This window comes from Brachyhypopomus gauderio, chromosome 13 (assembly GCF_052324685.1).
Source record: "Brachyhypopomus gauderio isolate BG-103 chromosome 13, BGAUD_0.2, whole genome shotgun sequence".
Lineage (NCBI taxonomy): Eukaryota > Metazoa > Chordata > Actinopteri > Gymnotiformes > Hypopomidae > Brachyhypopomus > Brachyhypopomus gauderio.
In genome coordinates, this window is record NC_135223.1 from 8126788 (window position 1) to 8148908 (window position 22121).

A 22121-nucleotide genomic window follows, 5' to 3' on the forward strand; every position below is an offset into this window, starting at 1 on the left:
GAAAAGGAGGAAGAGGAGGGAGCGCTAGCAGAAGCGGAGCTGTAGGGTTGGTGGGCTAGCTACGCTAGCACCACCCCCCAGCCTCGCCCCAGCCCCACCCCAGCACTTCCACAGCCCCCACAGGCCATTTTTATTATGTGGACTTAAAAAATCAGTGCTCCCCAAACACTATCAGCATGTTAAATGTGGTACAAGAAGAGCTAGTGCACTAGACAAGGCCTACACCATCAGGACGTTGAGCTATAGGGTGAGACCTGCATCACATAATCACATATAGGCAGTCAGACCACCCCTCTCATACCTGCATATATACGACTAAGGAAATCCACCCCCACACAATCACAACATGGTGCTGCTCAGTGCCGATAAGACTGAGGTGCTGATTCTTGGGCCCAAAGCTGCTAGAAGCAATTGAGCTGATATTCCCCTTACCCTAGATGGCTTTTCAGTAACACCTAAATCTACTGCAAAAGGCTTAGGTGTCACTATCGATTCGGATATTTCATTTGACACACATATGCAATGTCACTAAGGCTGCCTTTTTCCATTTATGTAATATCGCCAAGCTGAGAACTTACTTTCATTAGCTGATTCCATTCTTTTGTCTCATCAAGATTGAACTACTGTAAGGGTCTTCTAATTGAATGCTCTAAACAGTCCATAAAGAAGCTACAACTTGTACAAAATCCTGCAGCTAGAGTCCTAACTAAGGCTAGAAAATTCGATCATATTAGTCCCACTCTCGCGGCATTACACTGGCTTCCGATTAAATATCGAATTGAATTTAAAATTGTTCTGTTAACCTATAAGGCATTAAATGGTCTTGCCCCACAATATCTGAGTGAACTCATTGCTTACTACAACTCATCTCGCCCTTTGCGCTCCCAAAATGCTGGATTTCTCCTAGTTCCAAAAATTTGTAAGACTACAGCTGGAGGCAGAGCTTTCTCCTTTAAAGCCCCCCAATTATGGAATAGCCTTCCAGCTCCAATCTGAGATTCTGACACAGTTCCAATCTTTAAATCTAGACTTAAGACTCACCTATTTAATCAAGCCTTCAGCTAATATTCCCCTTGTAAGGTTTGGGGCTCGGGGGCCCCCAGACGTTGGGATTTCTGGTAATCTGAGATGTTGATGCTGTCATCCAGCTGTGTCATGGCATCACTCTATTTGTGACAATGACTTGACTGGAAAGCAATGTCTCAGTGAGCCCTCATGCCTGTGGTCACCTCTGAACCCCTCCCTTTAGTTATGCTGCTATAGATTAGCCTGCCGGAGCCACATGCTAATCACTGGCACGTGAGCTATGTATGTTTAAATCAATGATGGTTTAAATTGATGTCCACACACTCAGTCTGTATTGTCTATCTTTTTGCATGCTTCTACCCAAGACGATTGCATGCAAGCACCTTCAAGCACCTGGGAGACGGTCTGGCTTGCCAGTGGATGTACTGATGCCGGGGATGGATGTGCCATTTCCGCAAGAGGACGTGCTGATGCTCCTACCTGAGGCGCATCTACACCGAAGGGACTGTGACTACTTTGCCAGGGAACAAGGACCTTAACTTTATCTGTAGAACCATCCTGCACACCAGGTGGGTCAACAGCTTGAGCCTTGGGGAACATATATATATATATATATATATATATATATATATATATATATATATATATATATATATATATATATATATATATATATATATATATATATATGCAGGGCCCACAATTTAAATGATTTAAAGTATTTATTTATTTATTTGTTTATTTTTACATAATTTGAGCATCCAACTCGTACAACACACTGTGGAGATGCCTTGGAGGGGTAGACGCAGCTTCACAATAATTCATATATTGAAGAGGCCACAGTTTCCCCCGAAAAGATCAGACTTGACTCCATCGATAGACTTCATCCGTGATTTGCTTTATTTGTGCACCACACATGTGAACGTAACCCATTGGACTGACTAAAATGTTAGTAAAACTGCACAGTGAGGACAAAGGACCTCTAGTGAGTTATTCCTCTTACATTATATACATACACATACACACAGTCCAGGTGATGGGTCAGGTCTCTGACACACACACAAAAACAGGAATTCAGAAAATTAGAATAATGTGGAGAAATCAACCCAAATTTTGTAGGGCATGAATGTATTAAACCGAGTGCACCTGCACAGATTTCCCCAGATTTCATTAAATTGCTTCAGTCTTCACAGTTCAATTGTCACAGTTCGGTTCAATATGAGGAAGACTGCAGATATAACAACTGGACAGAAGACCATCATTAATTCCCTCCATAGGATGGGTGAGCCACAAAAGTTCATAACTAAGGAGGCTGTTCACTTCTATCACTGTGTTTTGTTGGTCTTCTATCACTGTTTTGTTAGTCTTCTATCACTGTGTTTTCTTGGTCTTCTATCACTGTGTTTTGTTGGTCTTTATCACTGTGTTTTGTTAGTCTTCTATCACTGTGTTTTGTTAGTCTTCTATCACTGTGTTTTGTTAGTCTTCTGTCACTGTGTCTTGTTGGTCTTCTATCACTGTGTTTTGTTGGTCTTCTATCACTGTTTTGTTGGTCTTATATCACTGTGTTTTCTTGGTCTTCTATCACTGTGTTTTGTTGGTCTTTATCACTGTGTTTTGTTAGTCTTCTATCATTGTGTTTTGTTAGTCTTCTGTCACAGTTTTGTTGGTCTTCTGTCACTGTGTCTTGTTGGTCTTCTGTCACTGTGTTTTGTTGGTAATCTGTCACTGTGTCTTGTTGGTCTTCTATCACTGTGTCTTGTTGGTCTTCTATCACTGTGTTTTGTTGGTATTCTGTCACTGTGTCATGTTGGTCTTCTATCACTGTGTTTTGTTAGTCTTCTATCACTGTGTTTTGTTAGTCTTCTGTCACTGTTTTGTTGGTCTTCTATCACTGTGTTTTGTTGGTATACTGTCACTGTGTCTTGTTGGTCTTCTATCACTGTGTTTTGTTAGTCTTCTATCACTGTGTTTTGTTGGTCTTCTGTCACTGTGTCTTGTTGGTCTTCTATCACTGTGTTTTGTTAGTCTTCTATCACTGTGTTTTGTTAGTCTTCTATCACTGTGTCTTGTTGGTCTTCTGTCACTGTGTCTTGTTGGTCTTCTATCACTGTGTTTTGTTAGTCTTCTATCACTCTGTTTTGTTAGTCTTCTATCACTGTGTCTTGTTGGTCTTCTATCACTGTGTTTTGTTAGTCTTCTATCACTGTGTTTTGTTGGTCTTCTGTCACTGTGTTTTGTTAGTCTTCTATCACTGTGTTTTGTTAGTCTTCTATCACTGTGTTTTGTTGGTCTTCTGTCACTGTGTTTTGTTAGTCTTCTATCACTGTGTCTTGTTGGTCTTCTATCACTGTGTTTTGTTAGTCTTCTATCACTGTGTTTTGTTAGTCTTCTATCACTGTGTCTTGTTGGTCTTCTGTCACTGTTTTGTTGGTCTTCTGTCACTGTGTCTTGTTGGTCTTCTGTCACTGTGTCTTGTTGGTCTTCTGTCACTGTGTCTTGTTAGTCTTCTATCACTGTGTTTTGTTAGTCTTCTATCACTGTGTCTTGTTGGTCTTCTATCACTGTGTTTTGTTAGTCTTCTATCACTGTGTTTTGTTAGTCTTCTATCACTGTGTTTTGTTGGTCTTCTGTCACTGTGTTTTGTTAGTCTTCTATCACTGTGTTTTGTTAGTCTTCTATCACTGTGTTTTGTTAGTCTTCTGTCACTGTGTTTTGTTAGTCTTCTATCACTGTGTTTTGTTAGTCTTCTATCACTGTGTCTTGTTGGTCTTCTGTCACTGTTTTGTTGGTCTTCTAGCACTGTGTCTTGTTGGTCTTCTGTCACTGTGTTTTGTTGGTCTTCTGTCACTGTGTTTTGTTAGTCTTCTATCACTGTGTTTTGTTGGTGTTCTGTCACTGTGTCTTGTTGGTCTTCTGTCACTGTGTTTTGTTGGTCTTCTATCACTGTGTTTTGTTGGCTTGTCAACCTGCCCAATCCCACAGGCTGATTGCTTCAATCAATGTCAATCAATGCAGTGATTAAAGTAAAGGGATTCCCAAACAAGTATTAGAGATATTAACATATCGTTTTGAAAGTATCATATTTTATGATCCTAATGTATTTTTTTCTCCAAAAAATTATATATATATATATATATATATATATATATATATATATATATATATATATATATATATATATATATATATAATGTGTTCCTGTCAATTATATATGTCACTGGGTTTCTCAGTGTGCTTTCTCTGCCAGCATCTTACATATTTCTAATAGGTGCTGGATTGGCCCAGGTTCCTTTCACTCAGTCTTCATTTGAGTCTTATCTGATGTGATGCACTGCTTCATATATTGACCTATAGCTCAGTGCTTAGTCTGGTACTGTCCTTTCCCATCCATTGGCAGGATTGTGTTATGTCACTCCTGCTATCTGACAGTGGTACATTCTGGGGAGGGGCTTATCCTGCTATCTGACAGTGGTACATTCTGGGGAGGGGCTTATCCTGCTATCTGACAGTGGTACATTCTGGGGAGGGGCTTATCCTGCTATCTGACAGTGGTACATTCTGGGGAGGGGCTTATCCTGCTATGGAACCTCCCCTGCCTCCATGGTGACCACTGCTGGATGTATATCTTAACATCTCACCTTGGATAGTGAATGTTTTTTTTCCAAAGATTAACAATAAGCTAGGATTTTCAAAGCTTTCCATAAAACCAGTATTTCCATAAAATCAGTATCAGGGTCATAAAACCATGTGTTGAATGAGACTTATGTATAGTGATAAAACGGTCATCACTTTTTTGTGTAAACATTTAAACTGTGTAAAAGATGTAATTTTCTGTAGCTCTCAAATTTACAAACAGCTAATTTCAACCAGGTCATCCCAGTGCTCACTGCAGTCCCATTAATATTCATATTCACATTCATCTACATCCACTTGCATTTGTGAAAGTTTATATAGTGAAGCAGCATTAGGTTCTCCTTCAGCTTTGTAGAAGGGTTTGAGTTTCAAGGACTCAAGACAAAGAAAATGCTAAATTTTCAATAATAGCAATTTTTATTTGTTTTTTTAACTTTACAACAGAAGAAATGAACACCAGGCAAAAATGATAATTTACTAATGAGTGGAAAAAATTCCCGTTAGCACAGGAAACATCCCTGATTTGGGCTCGTTAAGCCTAGCCCCTTCACCCAGCCAAAGCAAGTACAACACTTACGCTGTTCTCTTCATCGCTGGCAGTCTTTCACACACACACACACACACACACACACACACACACGGATATATAATATTAACACCCCTTTCCCCATCTTAATGATAAAATGCATGAAATTTTGACTGCTTCATTATAGAATTTTTGTATTTTAAATAACTGTTCCACCTTTACTCAAACCAAAAATGTAATGAAGCATATTTGAAAAGTAATATTAATATAAAAAAAAATAAAACCTTGAACTCATAGAATAAAAGGGGTACCTTTAGAAGGGGTGTTAATATTTTGACACAGATACACAACGATCTCACCATATATTTACATAATCATTTGCATAATCATTTTAGTGCATTGCTCATTATTTCCTGAGAAGAGTTGCGCAAAAACAAACAACAACAAAAAACCTCCCAACAAAACAAGGCAGCTTGAGCCTTTTTATTAATTAATGATTGAACTGATTTAAATCTGGTTCAAAATTGACCTGTACATATATGATGCAGGAGTGCTGTCTGTGCTCTAAGAACCCTTCGTCCTCAGGAGGATTCACTATCAAATAAGAGCTAATCAGACATCAAATAATAAATGAATGTGTAATAACAGAAAAATGTTCATCAGGAGGTTCTAACTGTTGTGCAAATGAAGCCACAGTGTGTTCTCTGCACCTACAGACTCACTGATGTCCTTCATCAATCAGCACTGTGGGGGTTGGTTGGTTTGAATTCACTTTAACTGTATTTCTAAGCCAAGTAGGATTTAGATTAATCAGATTTTAACTAGTAAAACAGATTTTTTGTTTTGTTTGTGTCTTTTGTTTTACAAGTGATTTTATTTTTTAGGCATGACCAAAGCAACTAAATAACAAACCTGAATCTAGGGTTAAGGTTAAGTTAGGGTTTCTAAAACATCTGAATCTAAAGCAGCACCAGCTGTCTGAATAAGAAACCAATGAGGGTTAGGAAACTGAATAAGAAACAATTTCCTCCATGAAAGGCTTGACTTTGGACCCTCATCACTGAGAGTGTGAGGGAGATCACAAGTAAGGGAGAAACACCACCCCACTCTTCCTCATCCTCTCCACTCTTCCTCATCCTCTTCCTCTTCCTCTCCAGCGCTGCTATCATTAGGTACTGTTTGATTTTGATTTTAGTATTTAAGAGAGCACAGTACAGCATATAGAGGAAGTATAGTTGGAATAAACCAAAGACCACATGATACTCCATCTAACTATCTCATCCTAAACATTTACTGGACAATTTCTAGAGCACCAAAGGCTCACAGTGTAGAGTAACACTAACCCTACAGTATGAGGTGTAAAGTACCTCCTAGGACCTAACTAACAAAATCTCTAAAATCTAGAGTACAATGTCTAGAATACCACAGCCTCTAGAATATAGAATATGAAGTCTAGAGTACAAAAGCATCAATTTGAAGAAAAGGTCCAAGTATATTTGTGCATTATTAATGTACAAAAAAAGAGAAGGCAAACTGGAGTGTCTATACAATCAGCATACAGCAACAAATCTCTGAAGAGGAACCATGTTTCTCCCCCAGACACACTACCTGAGGTCAGTGTGGAGCAGAGCACTCATGTGCTACTTGAACCATGGCCATTTTGTGTGCTAGGGCTGCTCATGCAATATAGAACCTAAACCAAAATGGCTGCTGCACATCACCACATGGAATCGTAGGCTACAGACTGGAGGTTGAGTATGGGTGAGACTGGAGGTTGAGTATGGGTGAGGGGGGGGGGAGAACCCAACAGCTTCACCGGGAAAATCACAATAAATATTAAACAAATAAATAAATAAATACACAGAGTGCTTTCTCCCCTTCTGTCTCTCCCTTATTCTCCTGATATCAGCTCCAATTCTGGAACACAGCAGAAGAGCACGAGGTCTAGAATTACACATAAACCACAATTCCCACGTCACGTAAGAAGTAAACAAAAGCAACAGAAACCAAACCCCCTTTCCTGTCTTGACATAGTTTTCTGTAAAATGTTTATCATTTAGGGGGAGCAGTATTTATATTGATGGGCCCTCCTTTGGAAGGTATTTTGAATATGATTTGCTCATTTAGTGAACACAGTGGGGGAAAAACTCCCTTTAAAAACTTTTTAAATATCTTTGAAATCATGCGTCATGTACAAATTAAATAATAATTTCAAACTTAGGAAATTAATCCTAATCTTTGGTATGCAAATGTATATATTTAAGTACTTATTTTATGCTTTAAACATTATATTCTTAATCAGCAGCTTCAAAAAGACAGATTTCTTTCATAGCATTGAGTACAAATATATGTCCTTGGTAAAGTTTAGTACTGAGGATATCACACTGAGAAAAAGTTATTTTTACCACAAGATGGCAGCATTGTACCATAATCTTCCTCTCCACATTTTCATACTCCAGCTCACATTTTTATTTTGCATAGCATCAATACTCCCTTCACCCCTGCTGTGCAGAATATATTACCAAAATAAATCTTTTTTTTCTTTGAGCAATAAGTTTTAACACAAACTGGCAACATAAGATATAATAAAATCAAAACATAAAAAGACATGACAGAAAAATCCAAATGATTTTAGAAAGCAGGACAGTCAGGAAACCCGTTTGTTTATTTGTGTTGTTTCTCTTCAGTCTGAGCTATAAGTGCTCCCACGCCCCTCTGTGCCATGAGGAAGACTGTGGTCATGATGAAGATTAGGGAAAGCACAAAGGTGCACACCTTCCCCCCACAATGCCTGTGTTTGATCTGAATATAAACACACACACACACACGTGTATGTGTGTGTGTGTATATATGTATGCACACATATACACACACACACACACACACACACACACACACACACACACACACACACACACACACACACACCCTACCCCTGCAGGCATGTGCATATACCCTCCATCCAAAACTACGATTCCTCTTCCTCTCCATTCTCCTCATCTTCCTCTTCCTCTTCCCACTGTGGCTGTGTGAGTGGTGTGTGGCCCCTGCAGCTCTCTGCAGCTCTCCAGAGGAACGCGGGGTAGCTGACGGTCCCCGGCCCCAGCAGGGCTCCTCTGTGTGAGACTCCACAGCCGTCTGGGCCATGCTGCGATGGGAACTGGGCAGCCGAGGATGATGGCACTGCGGGAGCCGAGGGGTGTGGGCGGGGCTCGGCCGGGGGGGAGGCGTGGCCCTCGGGCCCCCGCCGTGGTCTGCGAGTGCGGAACTCCAGGCAGCTGTGACCCTTGCGGTGACGCTGCAGGTGGTCCTCCCGGGCGAAGGCCTTGTGGCACAGGGGGCACTCGTACGGGCGGTCGCCGCTGTGCAGGGACAGGTGGTTCTTCAGGTCGTAGGAGTGCAGGAAGCGGGCGGGGCAGCTGGGGCAGGGGTACGGGCGCTCACCCGTGTGCTTACGCATGTGGATTTTCAGCTTGTCATTCCTGCAGAAAGAATGAGAACACAGCCATGGAACAGAAGCTAAAGGGAGGGAGCTGCAGGAACAGCTACAGGCAAATCAGAGCAGATGAAAGCGTGTGGTACGTACCGCGTGAAGCGCACGCCGCAGGCGCTGCACTGGAACGGCTTCTCCCCCGTGTGAGTCCTCATGTGGCGTGGCAGCTTTCCTGCACCGTGGATGATTTTCTGACAGACAGGACACTGCTGTGGTGTCTGAGACTTCCTCTTCCTGACTCCGCCCTCCGCTGCTCTACTCACTGCCATGTCAGCCTGTGTTTGGGTATGGTGAGATATTACTGGCTCCTCCCCTCTGGACTCCTCCTCCTCTGAAGGAAGATCTTCAGGTCGTACTGGCGTTCTCACCAGAGACCAGTGTGCACCTCCGTTCAACTCTGCCCCATGGTGGCTGCTTCTCACAGCTCCATTCTGTGCTGCCCCTGGGAAGGACTCTTTATGCTCAGATGTAGGGTTAGGGTCGGGTGTAGGGTTAGGGTCAGGTGTAGGTGGGAGGTCGTACTCAGGTGTGTGCCGTTTGACCTCAGACGGCGTGTCCCGCCACACTGGCAGTGCCGGCGAGGTGGTCTTCGCTACGTTCCGTCGGTCTTGTTTCCTGCGTGACGGGGCGCGCCGGCCGTCCTCCGCCGGACTCTCCGCCTCCCCCAGGATGTGTCGGCAGGCGTCGGCTACGCACTGTATGCCGAGCAGCTGGGCCCCCTCCAGCACCTCCCGCATGCCAGAGCTGCGGATGGTGAGCGTGGCCGTGTAGGCGAACTCCAGCAGAGCGTCCAGCGCGTCTGGAGACACACAGTCCAGCTGGCACACACTACAGCTCCCTCCCACACCCTCACCACCCTCACCACCCTCACCACCCTCCTCCGCCCCAAACAGCCGCCGAAAATACAGGCTAACAGCAGCCATGACGGAGCGATGGGTGGGGTAACGGGCTCCCCGTGAGGTCAGCGTGAGGTCACACAGAAGGCCCGAGCGACGTTGGGCATTAAGGCGAGACAGGAGTTCACTGCTGTGCTCCGGGAAGGGGATCCCGATCAGACCGTCCTCTCCTGGAGACATCGCCACCTGCAGGCGGAGAGGACCACTTACAGCTCAGGGTTAACATTTGCATTAGCCTTGCTTTTAAATCTATTTTTTGGGCTTAGGGTTATAGGATGGTGCCCTTGGAACAATAATAGGGTTAGTGATTAAGGATTATAGGGTTAGTGATTATTAGGTTTATAGGGTTAGTGATTATAGGTTTATAGGGTTAGTGATTATAGGTTTATAGGTTAGTGATTATAGGTTTATAGGTTAGTGATTATAGGTTTATAGGGTTAGTGATTAAGGTTTATAGGGTTAGTGATTATGGGTTTATAGGGTTAGTGACTATTGGGTTTATAGGGTTAGTGATTATTGGGTTTATAGGGTTAGTGATTACAGGATTATAGGTTAGTGCCCTTGTGAGAATCTATGGTTAGGGTTATTGGGTTCATGGTTATAAGGTTATAGGACCTTGTGAGAACTAGATTCTGAGCTATTGCTTCTGTAGTTCACCTTGTAGTGCAGGTAGAGCAAGTTGCTACTCGTACTGATGAAATATATTTAGGTCACTCTGGATAAGAGTGCCAAACACTGTGAATTTACCCCTCAGGCTGCTGCAGCCTACATGTCAAATGCTGTCATTTAAGGGTTGATCCTAGACAATGGTCATTTAGATAGGGTTAAGGTTTAAAGGTTGACCCTAGACAACTGTCAATTTAGTTAGGGTTAAGGGTTGACCCTAGACAACTGTCATTTAGTTAGGTTGACCCTAGACAAGGGTTAAAGTTTGACCCTACACAACTGTCATTTAGTTAGAGTTAAGGGTTAAAGGTTGACCCTACACAACTGTCATTTAGTTAGGGTATAAGGGTTTACCCTACACAACTGTCATTTAGTTAGGGTTAAGGGTTGACCCTACACAACTGTCATTTAGTTAGGGTTAAGGGTTGACCCTACACAACTGTCATTTAGTTAGGGTTAAGGGTTGACCCTACACAACTGTCGTTTAGTTAGGGTTAAAGGGTGACCCTAGACAACTGTCATTTAGTTAGGGTTAAAGGTTGACCCTAGAAAACTGTCCATTTAGTTAGGGTTAAGGGTTGACCCTAGACAACTGTCATTTAGTTAGGGTTAAGAGTTGACCCTAGACAACTGTCATTCAGTTAGGGTTAAGGGTTGACCCTAGACAACTGTCATATAGTTAGGATTACCCTAGTCAACTGTCATTTAGTTAGGGTTAAGGGTTAAAGGTTGACCCTAGACAACTCATTTAGTTAGGGTTAAGGGTTTACCCTAGACAACTGTCATTTAGATAGGTTGACCCTAGACAAGGGTTAAGGGTTGACCCTACACAACTGTCATTTAGTTAGAGTTAAGTGTTAAAGGTTGACCCCTACACAACTGTCATTTAGTTAGGGTTAAGGGTTGACCCTACACAACTGTCATTTAGTTAAGGTTAAGGGTTAAAGCTTGACCCTAGACATTTAGTTAGGGTTAAAGGTTGACCCTAGACAACTGTCATTTAGTTAGGGTTAACGGTTGACCCTAGACAACTGTCATTTAGTTAGGGTTAACGGTTGACCCTAGACAACTGTCATTTAGTTAGGGTTAACGGTTGACCCTAGACAACTGTCATTTAGTTAGGGTTAACGGTTGACCCTAGACAACTGTCCATTTAGTTAGAGTTAAGGGTTGACCCTAGACAACTGTCCATTTAGTTAGAGTTAAGGGTTGACCCTAGACAACTGTCCATTTAGTTAGAGTTAAGGGTTGACCCTAGACAACTGTCATTTAGATATGCCTTGCTGAAATGGGTGAGTTAGGGTTAACGTTCTAGGGTTGCAATAATGACAGGTCCAACGGCAGCAGGTCGGTGACCTCATGGGTCAGCACTAATCAGACCATAAGACTTCAGACTTCTCCTAACCCTCACACTCACCCTCACACTCACTTTCAACTAGCTGATTAACTAAAAGGCTATTTGGATTTGACTCTCCAAAAATATGTAGATACACTATATACATACTTTATGTTAGTTACAATTCCTGGCATTTAGAGAAGGGTTTAAATGGCATTTACAGTTTATGGTTAATAAACCAGAGGTCAAAAGTAAGAATGAAGTCACAGATTTCTCTACACTTCAGAATTTTAAAAGAGCATAAAAGACAGAGAGAATGTTTATGTCGGGGGTGGATCACGCAACACATGCACAGGGAAACACAGTAGCAGCAATGAACACTTTAATCTTGGTCCCAATTCGTGTTCATTTTAATCTTTATCCACTCCCGACATGTTGTGCATGTTCTAAAAGGCTTTACATTTACGGCATTTAGCAGACGCTCTTGTCCAGAGCGACTTTAGATCAAGGGGTTGGGGTTGGGTTGGGTCTCTCATAGGCCAGACTAAACAGGGCATCAAACTTTATCTAATTTGATAACAGTAAAAATTACTGTTGGTTTAGATTTCTTACAATACATTAAGCAAAACAAATTTCATAATTGTCATAATAATTGGTGCCCAGGACAAAACCACTGAATCATGCTTAATATCCAACAGATACTGTACAAAACAAACACTGCAGATAGAGCAGTATATAATGAGTATAAGCTGTTGTACTACCACTTGTTTTGATATAATGTGTTTCCTCATCCAACCCCCCCCCCCCCCCTCCCCCCCTCCCCCTTTCAGTTCTGCAGAAGTGCACACACCTGAGCCTGGAACTTTCCACCAACAACCAACCACTGCTCTACTTCCCCTTAGCAACCAGCAGCCCCTCTCCAGCCCATAATACTGCCCCAAAGAGCAACAGGGATGTACTCAACAACCAGATATCGGCGCACCTGAATAACCTGCTCCAAAACGTGCTTGCTTGCTCGCTCGCTCGCTCTCACACTCTCACACTCTCACACACACACACACACACACACACACACACACACACACACACACACACACACACAAACACACACAAACACACACAAACACACACACTCCCTCTCATTCCCTCTACCTCTCCTTCTAGGAGTGAGGTTTCTTCAGAACAGGTGTGGCACTTCTGGTGGTTCTGGTAGTATTACACAAAAAGAGTTTAGTGGTTCAGTATAGAAGAGTTCATTCTCTGTTTATCAGTGTTATGTGAGACTGTATCGCACACATGCTGAACAAACACCTTAGCTTAGCACGAGTGCTCTCCCTCAGTCCTGCTCACATTCATACACGCTAAATCACACACACCCATCACTGATGGAGGGTTTTCACTCTGAAAACTGACCAAGCATGCCACACAGTCCAAGCTAAACCAAAACGTCCCCAAGAAGGGGGAGCAGTGCGGGTGGAGCGTACCATTCTCCCAGCCATGGAGAGCCGGGGCACTGCGAGCTGAAGACGTGATGGAAGGTGCGTCATGGCATTCGTCCTGTATGTGTCTTCAGCGTCCTCTCTTCCCAGTGGGGACTCTCACCCTTCACTCTCACCCTTCACTGTCTCTCGATTCTGCGTCCGCCTGCCTTCACTCCCTTATTGCTGCTGTGCTCTGAACGTTTGGGGTTACTCACCCTCCAGTGGGGATAACTGACTTGCTTTATCCGTTTCGTTGTTTCTTCTTCCTGTCTTCTGAAAAAGGTGTTTGACGAAGAATAGCAGAGATGGAGAGATACCCCTCCCCCTCGCCTACGGTCCCTCGCTCCAAACACATCAGCTTGTTTCGGAACGATCATAAATTTCCGAAAAACAAAATCCCTCGACCTCTACTTTACACACACACACACACACACACTCACACACTCACACACTCACACACACACACACACACACACACACACACACACACACACACACACACACACACACTAAGCAGTCTAAAGCAGGAAATACCATTACAAGGCAAAGGAAAGATGAGCACCTCGGTGCCACAGTGGATGAACTTCAGAGTATGTTTGGCAAACCAACACGCCAAAGCAAACAGTCCAGGGAGTCCAGGGGGATGAAGATGCTGGCCATCATTTAGCCTTTTAGCCCTCCCCATTTACACAGTAACCTGCCAGCGGTTGCGGGGTTTAGGTCAGGGGGCACAGCAGCAGTGAACTGCAGATGTTAGGGTCAAGGGTCAGCACTCCAAGGTTAAGGCTTCAGCTCAGGGGCTCATGCAGGTTGATCTCAACTGGAGAAAGAGTGAAATTTATCTTTACTTACTGCAGTACTCCAGCTCACCCCAGCTCCCTGCTCACTCACTCACTCACACTGCCAACACACGCACTATCTGTCCATATATTAACAACAGCTTAATGTACTGTGTTTGTCCTACACAAAACCTATTTAGGTGGCAAAAGAACTCTTGAATAAATTTAAGCAAATGACCTGAAAAAATTTGAGAAGCAAACAAAAGAATAGCAAATAAAAATTAAAACTGCTGGCAAACTGTGAGAGTGGTGTGGGCATGGTTTATATTATTTGTATTTAGAGTTTACTATTATGGTTCAGGCCTGTTCAGTGACTAATAAAACCCAAAATATTTCATATCTTATAATCACCAATGTTTGGCCAATTTACATGGTTTAAATTCATACATATCCTTCTATTACCTGAATTATTTAGAACTGGAATATGTGATTAGGGTGTAAAACCAGGATTTAGTTAATTTTGTTACTTTTGTAATTAGTCATTTCTAAAGATACTCTGTGCTGATTCTGGATCAATCTAATGAAGCTACAGCAGTATTTTGCAGCAATTGGGATTAATTTTCAGTTAACAGTATTCTGAATCCTGGCTTATTATTATTATTATCATAACCCTTAATGTTATGTTAACCTTTGCTGCTTTGACACTTTGTGGAAGCGACCTGGTCTTAATTAAAGAGCTGCCCTTAAGTGTACTGTTTACATTGACATTGATAAATGTTTATCACTACACACAGTATTTAGTTATAAATTATTAAACTGTTTAGTTATAAGTACTGATCACATTTAAACTGGAAATGAACAAATGCAAATTACAGGCAATTTGTGAATTTATTCTACATGAAGAATAAAATTAAAAACAAACAAAAATATTATATATAGCCTATCCTGTGTTTGTACTGATTTGATTATATATACTTAAATATTTTTGATGGCAGAAATAATAAGGCAATGAGATTAACAGCGCTTTAATCCTCATCCAACTCAAAATGAAGGCTAATTGTCACAACATGTTGTGGTGACAGCACACACACCACTACTCTGACATTCTGTCCAGAACGGTCGAATCTGACAAACATGCGGAGTGTGTGAGCTAATGTCTGGGCTCATAGGGAACGCTCTTCGACCTTAACCCTTTTCATCTTATTTTAAATAATTTAAGAATTCTTGTTTTGACAAAAAATTATATTACTGCATAAATTAATGCATAATTTTAAAGTAAGTTCATGACAACTGTTATCACACAAATAAAAAAAATAACTCAAACACCACCTGTCACCTCATTATTAAAAACACCACCCACCACCTGTCACCTCCACCCCATTATTGAAAAGCACCACACACACTCCACCCATTGCAAAAACTATTTGAAGTTGCTGATCCCATGACCTGGACATGTTTGTTTCTGGTTGGTTGGATTTGACGGTTTTATTTTAACTGATTGCCCTGGTCAGTACATAAATGCCCAGAGGAGTGTATGTAACCCCCATGTTGCTGCGAAATGTATTCAAGGCTCAATTAATAAATTCCTTATTTTACACATGTACCATATCCACAGCGCCTTCTCAAGCTTATTGCAAAATGGAATCTAAATATTGGAAACTATCCACTGTGTAGAAATTATACAGACCAGATATCTCAAAATATACTGGGTGGGTGAGATGAAAATGTTTGACAATGAGCAGCAGCAGTAATGACCCTGCAACTGTAATAATATTAATGACCCTGCAACTGTAATAATATTGCATGCAAGTGACAGATGTTGGCTTTACATTAGCAATCGTGCTCAAACATCACTTCTCATTCATCACTGCTGTTATTATATCTTCTGAAAAACTACAGGACTTTCACCTCATATTTAACATATTTTACAGCATGTGAAGTTTTACGTGACTGTTGTCCTGAAACAGCAGGTTAGTGTTAACCGTAATACTGATCACCAGGACTTACATCGCCACGCATGCAAACATGAAATGTGAATCTCCTTCCTTGCAAAACACAAAACACCTACAATGAGGTACTGCAGCACTGCCCTAAAACTCACTAATTTCTTCTGAATAGCAAGTACAGTAAAGATGGCTCAACACTAACAAGAAGCACCCACACACTCACACCCTCACACCCTCTCTGTCGCAAACATTTGGAGTCTTTGCCTTTTCTCAATTTCTCTTAGTCACTTCATCTCCTTGGTTCATCATCCCCGTTTATGACCTGCTGTCTTGTTCACTCGATCACATTTCAGCTTCAATCACAAACCGCTCCTCCGGGCTTTGGTTGTCTCATATGCCAAACAAGATCGGACCATACAAATGTCAGCCATTTTAATCCTTACGGTCCAGTATGAACCTTTCACAAGGCAACAAAGCACTGGACAAAGTTGAAGACGGCAAACACGTCTGGCAAAACTGAACTATACTAAACAGGACTGAACAATAATAAATAGGACTGAACTATACTAAACAGGACTGAACTATATTAAACAATACTAAGCAGTACTGATCAAGACTATTGGAAATATTTTGTAATAGTTTGTTTTATGTGTCCTCCCCTCACATTTCAAATTCAATAATTATTCAACATTCAAAAATAAAAACTAAACCAACATAGGTGTTTAAGTTTTAAAACATGGTTTAAGTTTTAAAACATGGATGACAAATTAAGAGGTCACAAAGAGCAAAAGCATAATTGAGAATAAAATGTTTCTGTTTGCCTCACAGCGGATACGGTCCTCCCACTGCTCTCTGAACAGATCACATCGCCTCTCCCATCCGACAATATGGTTTCCTAGTCCCTCACACTATGAGATCTACGACCAAAAGAAACCAACGACTTCTACCCACATTTAAGCTCCGAGGGTTGATATTTTAAAAGCACAAAACACTATACATCTGAAAGGAGCTTCACTATACTAACAGCTATACTAACAGCTATACTAACAGCTATACTAACAGCGCACACACACAATACTCACTGCATTCTGCTACTTTTTTCTCTTTTACACTCTTGGTCTCCATTCTGCTGCCTGCCTGTGACCTGTGACCTGCTGTATGTCGTCCACATCTATCGTGATCTGTGACCTGCTGTATGTCGTCCACATCTATCGTGACCTGTGACCTGCTGTATGTCGTCCACATCTATCGTGACCTGTGACCTGCTGTATGTCGTCCACATCTATCGTGACCTGTGACCTGCTGTATGTCGTCCACATCTATCGTGTCTTTGCTGACATTCCCACTGCCCTGCGATGTCCAACATGCATCGCACCACCAGCATCAGAGAAATGGATGGAAAATCTGATCATACGGACCGTGACAACAGATTCCTTGAGACATTTCAGCTAAGCCTGCACTGAGTGAGCTGCTACTGCTATGAAACTGGACATTTTGTTCATTGTAATGTAATATAACAAACAGTAACATTTGATAAGCCTCACACAGTCATTAATGAATCTCCAGTGAATTCTGACTGATCTTTGCAGTGGAAGGAGTGCTTGGAGCTGTGCCACACAATGAGAGATTCAGAAGTGGCTAGGTTTAGGGCTAGGGCTAGGTTTAGGGCTAGGCTTAACCCTAACCCTGTCTTCATTTTACATTATGAAGCAGTTATGGAATTCTAGAAAACTGCGCAGAGCTGTATTTGAAATGCTATTGCATATCAGATATTTTGCTTTTTAAGAAATGTATTAACCACCATTTAACAGAGCTCAGTAGTTTCTTATAAACATTTAGATCCTATTTAAAAACAATAAGGTACAAAAAATTTGCAAAGCATAAAACATAGAAATGACAAAATCAAATTGAAAGAAAAATGAAAGACATGGCAGCTAAAAACATTGTGTTAATTTCATTTAGATTGCTAAAATGATGATAGCCATGCACTAAATAAAGCTTTTAAATAAAGCTTTTTAAAATAAACAGTTGTATGCACTGTAGCTAATAACTGCCAATTTGAATTGAGAAATAATTAAAAACTCTCTGAAATGATGTTAGTGGGAAATTGAGAGGGTATGTTCCTGTCTGCAGTTTACATCCGGTGCCTCTCTCAGTCTCTCTCACACACACACACACACTCACACACACACACACACCCACCCCCACACACACACACCCCAAGAAAACCCAAAGTAGCCTTTACAAACCAATAAGAATAATCAGATAGGAGGATGAGTTCTCATAGTCAAAGCTCCAATCAGGTGTCAACATCTATCCCAGCTCCTGCAGATTCTCTGATACAGAACTGCCCTACGCTGGTCACGGTATCATATCATGGTCAAATCAGTTTAAATATCCACAAAAGTATTTGCTAAACAGCAATAGTCAACCAGCCAAAATCAAATGATGATTGTAACCAAGGCCCATACACACACACACAGGTTTCAGTTTCCCAAAAGTACACCGGTGAGCCGAGTGGAAATTTCGAGTCATGCTTCCCTGTTCATACTGTCTGCTGTTCATGCTACTCACACTTCTGCTTTGGTGCTCATTCTGTACCACAGAGCAGTGTGTGTGTGTGTGTGTGTGTGTGTGTGTGTGTGTGTGTGTGTGTGTGTGTTTCACTGAGGAGGACGTTATGGAGGGTGTGCTTGTGTTGCAGAGGAGCGTGGTGCCGTGTGTGCGTGTGCGCCCCGTAAAAGACTCGAGCAGTGATGAACAAAATTACGTGCGCCTAATCTGTAAATACTAGTGCAACACCACACACAAACATCATTAACTGAGCCAGCTCTCTCTCTCTTCACTAAAGTTCTTTCATGTACAGTAATCCCCAAATGTCAGACAATATTTTCATGGACCGGCCTTTAAAGTAGGGGTGATAAATACGATTAAATAAAACGACTGGCATAAAAACGAATATAAACCACATAAAAAAAACTCAACAGACGCACCAACGGATGTAATTGGGAGAGAATCCCAAATAGTTTTTATATTTTTCAAAATAAAACATCACTCAGACTCTGATCATATATGTGTATGTATATTTTCTGTGCGGCCCGGTACCAAATGACCCAGGGACCGGTACCGGTCCGCAGTCCGGTGGGTGGTGACCGCAACCCTAGAGAAAACATTTGAAGTTCAATTACTGGACACTCAGCAACATTCCAGTTCCCTGGAGTTCAGTGAGACACAGAGCAGAGGCTGAATCACACCTCACCTTCAGAAATGATCAAGTTGTGCAGAACAAACACACAGACACAGTGATGCATCTGTGCCCCCTTAGTGCATGTGTGATTGAGAGGAGAATGTCTGTTTTCAGGGACTGCAAGGCAGAGCTGCACTGAGACTGCACTCACTCTATAGTAACAATCACTACTGGACTGAGTTCTGTTCCAGTGGATAGTGGTTTAGGGTTTAGGGTTCAGGGACAGGGTTAGGGTTTAGGGTTCAGGGACAGGGTTTAGGGTTCAGGGACAGCATTAGTTCAGCGCCACAATGCTCCACTACGGCTTTCTCTTTAACACACAGGGTTTAGTGAATGCTAGAGTGGCCGTGTATGTGTATGTGTGTGCAGCAGTTTCTCATGGGATGTTCAGTGTCTAGGGTTAGAGGAACCTTTTATATAAATGTTTCCTCAGTGTTCCTGGCAGTGCAGGATGGCATGCATTAGCATTAGGGTTTAGGGTTAGGGTTAGGGTTAGGGTTAGGGGTTAGTCATGTGGCATACAGCTGGGTTGGTGTTCCAAGCACCTGTAACAGTATTTAAATATATGTGGAAGTATTAAAACATGAAGACCCAGAATGGTACTAAACCTTTACCACCAGTATCACCAGGGCAAAGGAGGGTAAAATGTAAAAAAAAATAAATAAATAAAAAGACAGAAAGAAAGATGAGATAAATGCAAGAGAAAAAGGTGAGATCTAAACGAGTATGAGATGAGAGGAAGAAATCAGAGGAAAACAAACTCTAAAGAAGTCTGAGATTTGAGGAACGATCTCGTAAGCTAAAAAGAGCAGGTGCATCTTATTCTAAAAACAGATGAGTTCTTCGAAAACACACAAGAAAGGGTGAGGGTGGGTGGGTGGGACTGTGTGCCTGGTGGTAAAAACATAGCGATAGATATTTAGGGGAGAGAACAGACAGGAAAATCAAGTCTGAAAAACTCAAGCTGAGTGGCTGGTGGGGTAAAATGAGTGGGAGATGTGTGTCAAAGACAAAGAACTGATAGAACGAACAAGGAGAGAGAAAGAAAGCAAGAGAGGGTGAGATGGGGGAAAAGTCTGAACAGACAAAAATGGGGTGTGAGTGGGAGAGACAGGAAACTGTGCACAGGTGTGTGTGTGTGTGTGTGTGTGTGTGTGTGTGTGTGTGTGTGTGTGTGTGTGTGTGTGTGTGCATTTGTGTGTGTGTGTGTGAGACCCGTCAATCCTTTCATCCTAGTAATTCTACTTCTAGGCTAAACTTCTATTTGTAGATTACACTACTGAACTAAATGTCTTAAACAGGAAAAAAACAGTGATTGTCCTGGGGGGACTTGAGTGACATCTGTGAGTCCATCAATGTCTGCCTGATTTCTAAATCAGCAACAACATACCTCTGAAACTCTATAGTCCACTTAAGCACTTGTATCGTGTGTGTCACCATATGTACGAATGTGCGCAAGTGTGTGAGGAGTTAGACTTTGATCTACAGTATCTGTATCTGGTCAGGACTTACACGTCTGCCCTGAACTCTGTGTGGGAACTCAGATGTGCAACATTGCATGTAGAGATCCTGTGAGTGTGTGTGTCATAGCAGTGTAGGGGTCCTGTGTGAGTTTGTGTGTCATTGCATTAGCAGATTTCAGCTACTACCCTATAAGGGAGGGTCCTAACAGTTTTGTGTTGTGTGTTCGTGAGATGTTGCAAAACCGACTGATCCTCATCAATTTCCTGTTTCTCCACTCTTTCTCTGTTCTTTGTCTCTTTATCTCTCACTGTTTCTGTACCTCGTGTAGACCTCTCAGAAGAAATGTACAATAAAGTCACAGACAAGATGGAACACAACAACACAAAGAAATGGGAGAGTGCCTGATGACCTGAGACCACACGAAAATGCACACGACTCACAGAGGAATAAGGGAGTGAGTGTTAGCGCATGGCTGAGTTACACTTGTGCACACACTGCACCTGCCTAAACTCAACCTGCCTAAACTTCAGATCCACCATCTCATTACAGCGCTGGAAACACCTGTGAACTTACAGCTGATCCAGAAGCAGCTCCAGGCTCATAGGACTGAAAGTGTAGTGTGTTTACCACTGAATCATTTTACACCGTGTTCCAATATAAGTGTACGTGTAGTGTGTGTGTCTGGTGGTCGGTTGTCAATATGACTGAAACTTCAATCAAAAAAAGGAAATGCCAGTCCGCTTCCTCTCGCGGGACAGACAGTAGAGCTACAAATGCCAGATCTTGCATTTTCCCACTGATCCCTCCCACCCACCCGTCCTCCTGTGGTGACTCTTCCCCTGTGTGAGAGCATGAAACTGAAACTCCTAAAGTGTGATCAGGGGGAATTTTACACAGGTCCTTGTGCCCTAATTAAAACATTTACAGGAATGTGTGTTTGGGGTGTGTGTGGGAGACTCTCTGTGGTTCAGGGTCTTTTAGGGGATGATCTTCGAAGAAAAAAAAAAAATTGTCTTTGGCATAGTTGATGAATCTCACCCTCTACCCATCCAGTGAGAGAGACAGAAAGAGAGAAAAAGACAGAGAGAGATCTTACCTAAAGCCCATAAACTCCCAGCTGCCCACTATCCTGTCCTCTCTCAGGCTGGGGTGTCGATCTTCCTTGGGCTGTTGGGGAACAGACAGGGTTTGAGTTTAAATTAAATCCCACAGCTGGGATTAAACAACAGGGCAGGACAGCAGTGCACAAGGACTAGCAGGTGAGACCAGAGATCAACGTCCTATGGCACCGACATGTCTGGACTGTTCACACAGCCTCCTGGATTCCTCTGATGATTATGATTAATTGAGGCAAATGTGAACTAATCTAGAGTTAGAGCTAAAGTAATCTGTTTGATGGACAAAGATCCAGCCACCAAACCTCTGGTGAGAGACAGTGAGAAACACCTCTGACACAGCACACACAGCTCTGTTCAGTTCCACGGTGAAGCCCCTCAGACACCTGCTAATCACAGTTTTAAACTGGTCCTCAAAGTGCTCCTATGTGAGCGGGGAGAGCGGGGATGGCAGAAGAGGAGAAAGGACAATGACTTTAAGAGATGAAGCATTTACGCACCCATCCCTGA

The 22121-nt window shown here is 42.2% G+C and overlaps 1 protein-coding gene and 1 long non-coding RNA gene across 5 annotated transcripts in view; one reads left to right on the plus strand and one right to left on the minus strand.

Moving 5' to 3' along the window:
• Window positions 1-13119, plus strand: LOC143473551 (uncharacterized). Its single transcript, XR_013120547.1, has 3 exons — window positions 1-247; window positions 1392-1595; window positions 12410-13119. It is a non-coding gene; the product is annotated as an uncharacterized LOC143473551 (long non-coding RNA).
• The window catches only part of zbtb7b (zinc finger and BTB domain containing 7B), a 19618-nt gene continuing 2550 nt past the window's right edge, over window positions 5054-22121 (minus strand). For 3 of the 4 annotated variants that reach the window (XM_076970600.1, XM_076970599.1, XM_076970601.1), the window contains 3 exons: window positions 21593-21663; window positions 8775-9763; window positions 5054-8670 (listed from right to left, as the gene is read on the minus strand). In XM_076970600.1, the coding sequence (XP_076826715.1) occupies window positions 8157-8670; window positions 8775-9757 (1497 nt within the window). In that variant the 5' untranslated portion in view covers window positions 9758-9763; window positions 21593-21663 and the 3' untranslated portion in view covers window positions 5054-8156. Of the gene's footprint in view, window positions 8671-8774; window positions 9764-13063; window positions 13200-21592; window positions 21664-22121 lie in introns of those variants that run through there. The other variant, XM_076970598.1, reaches the window with a different exon arrangement.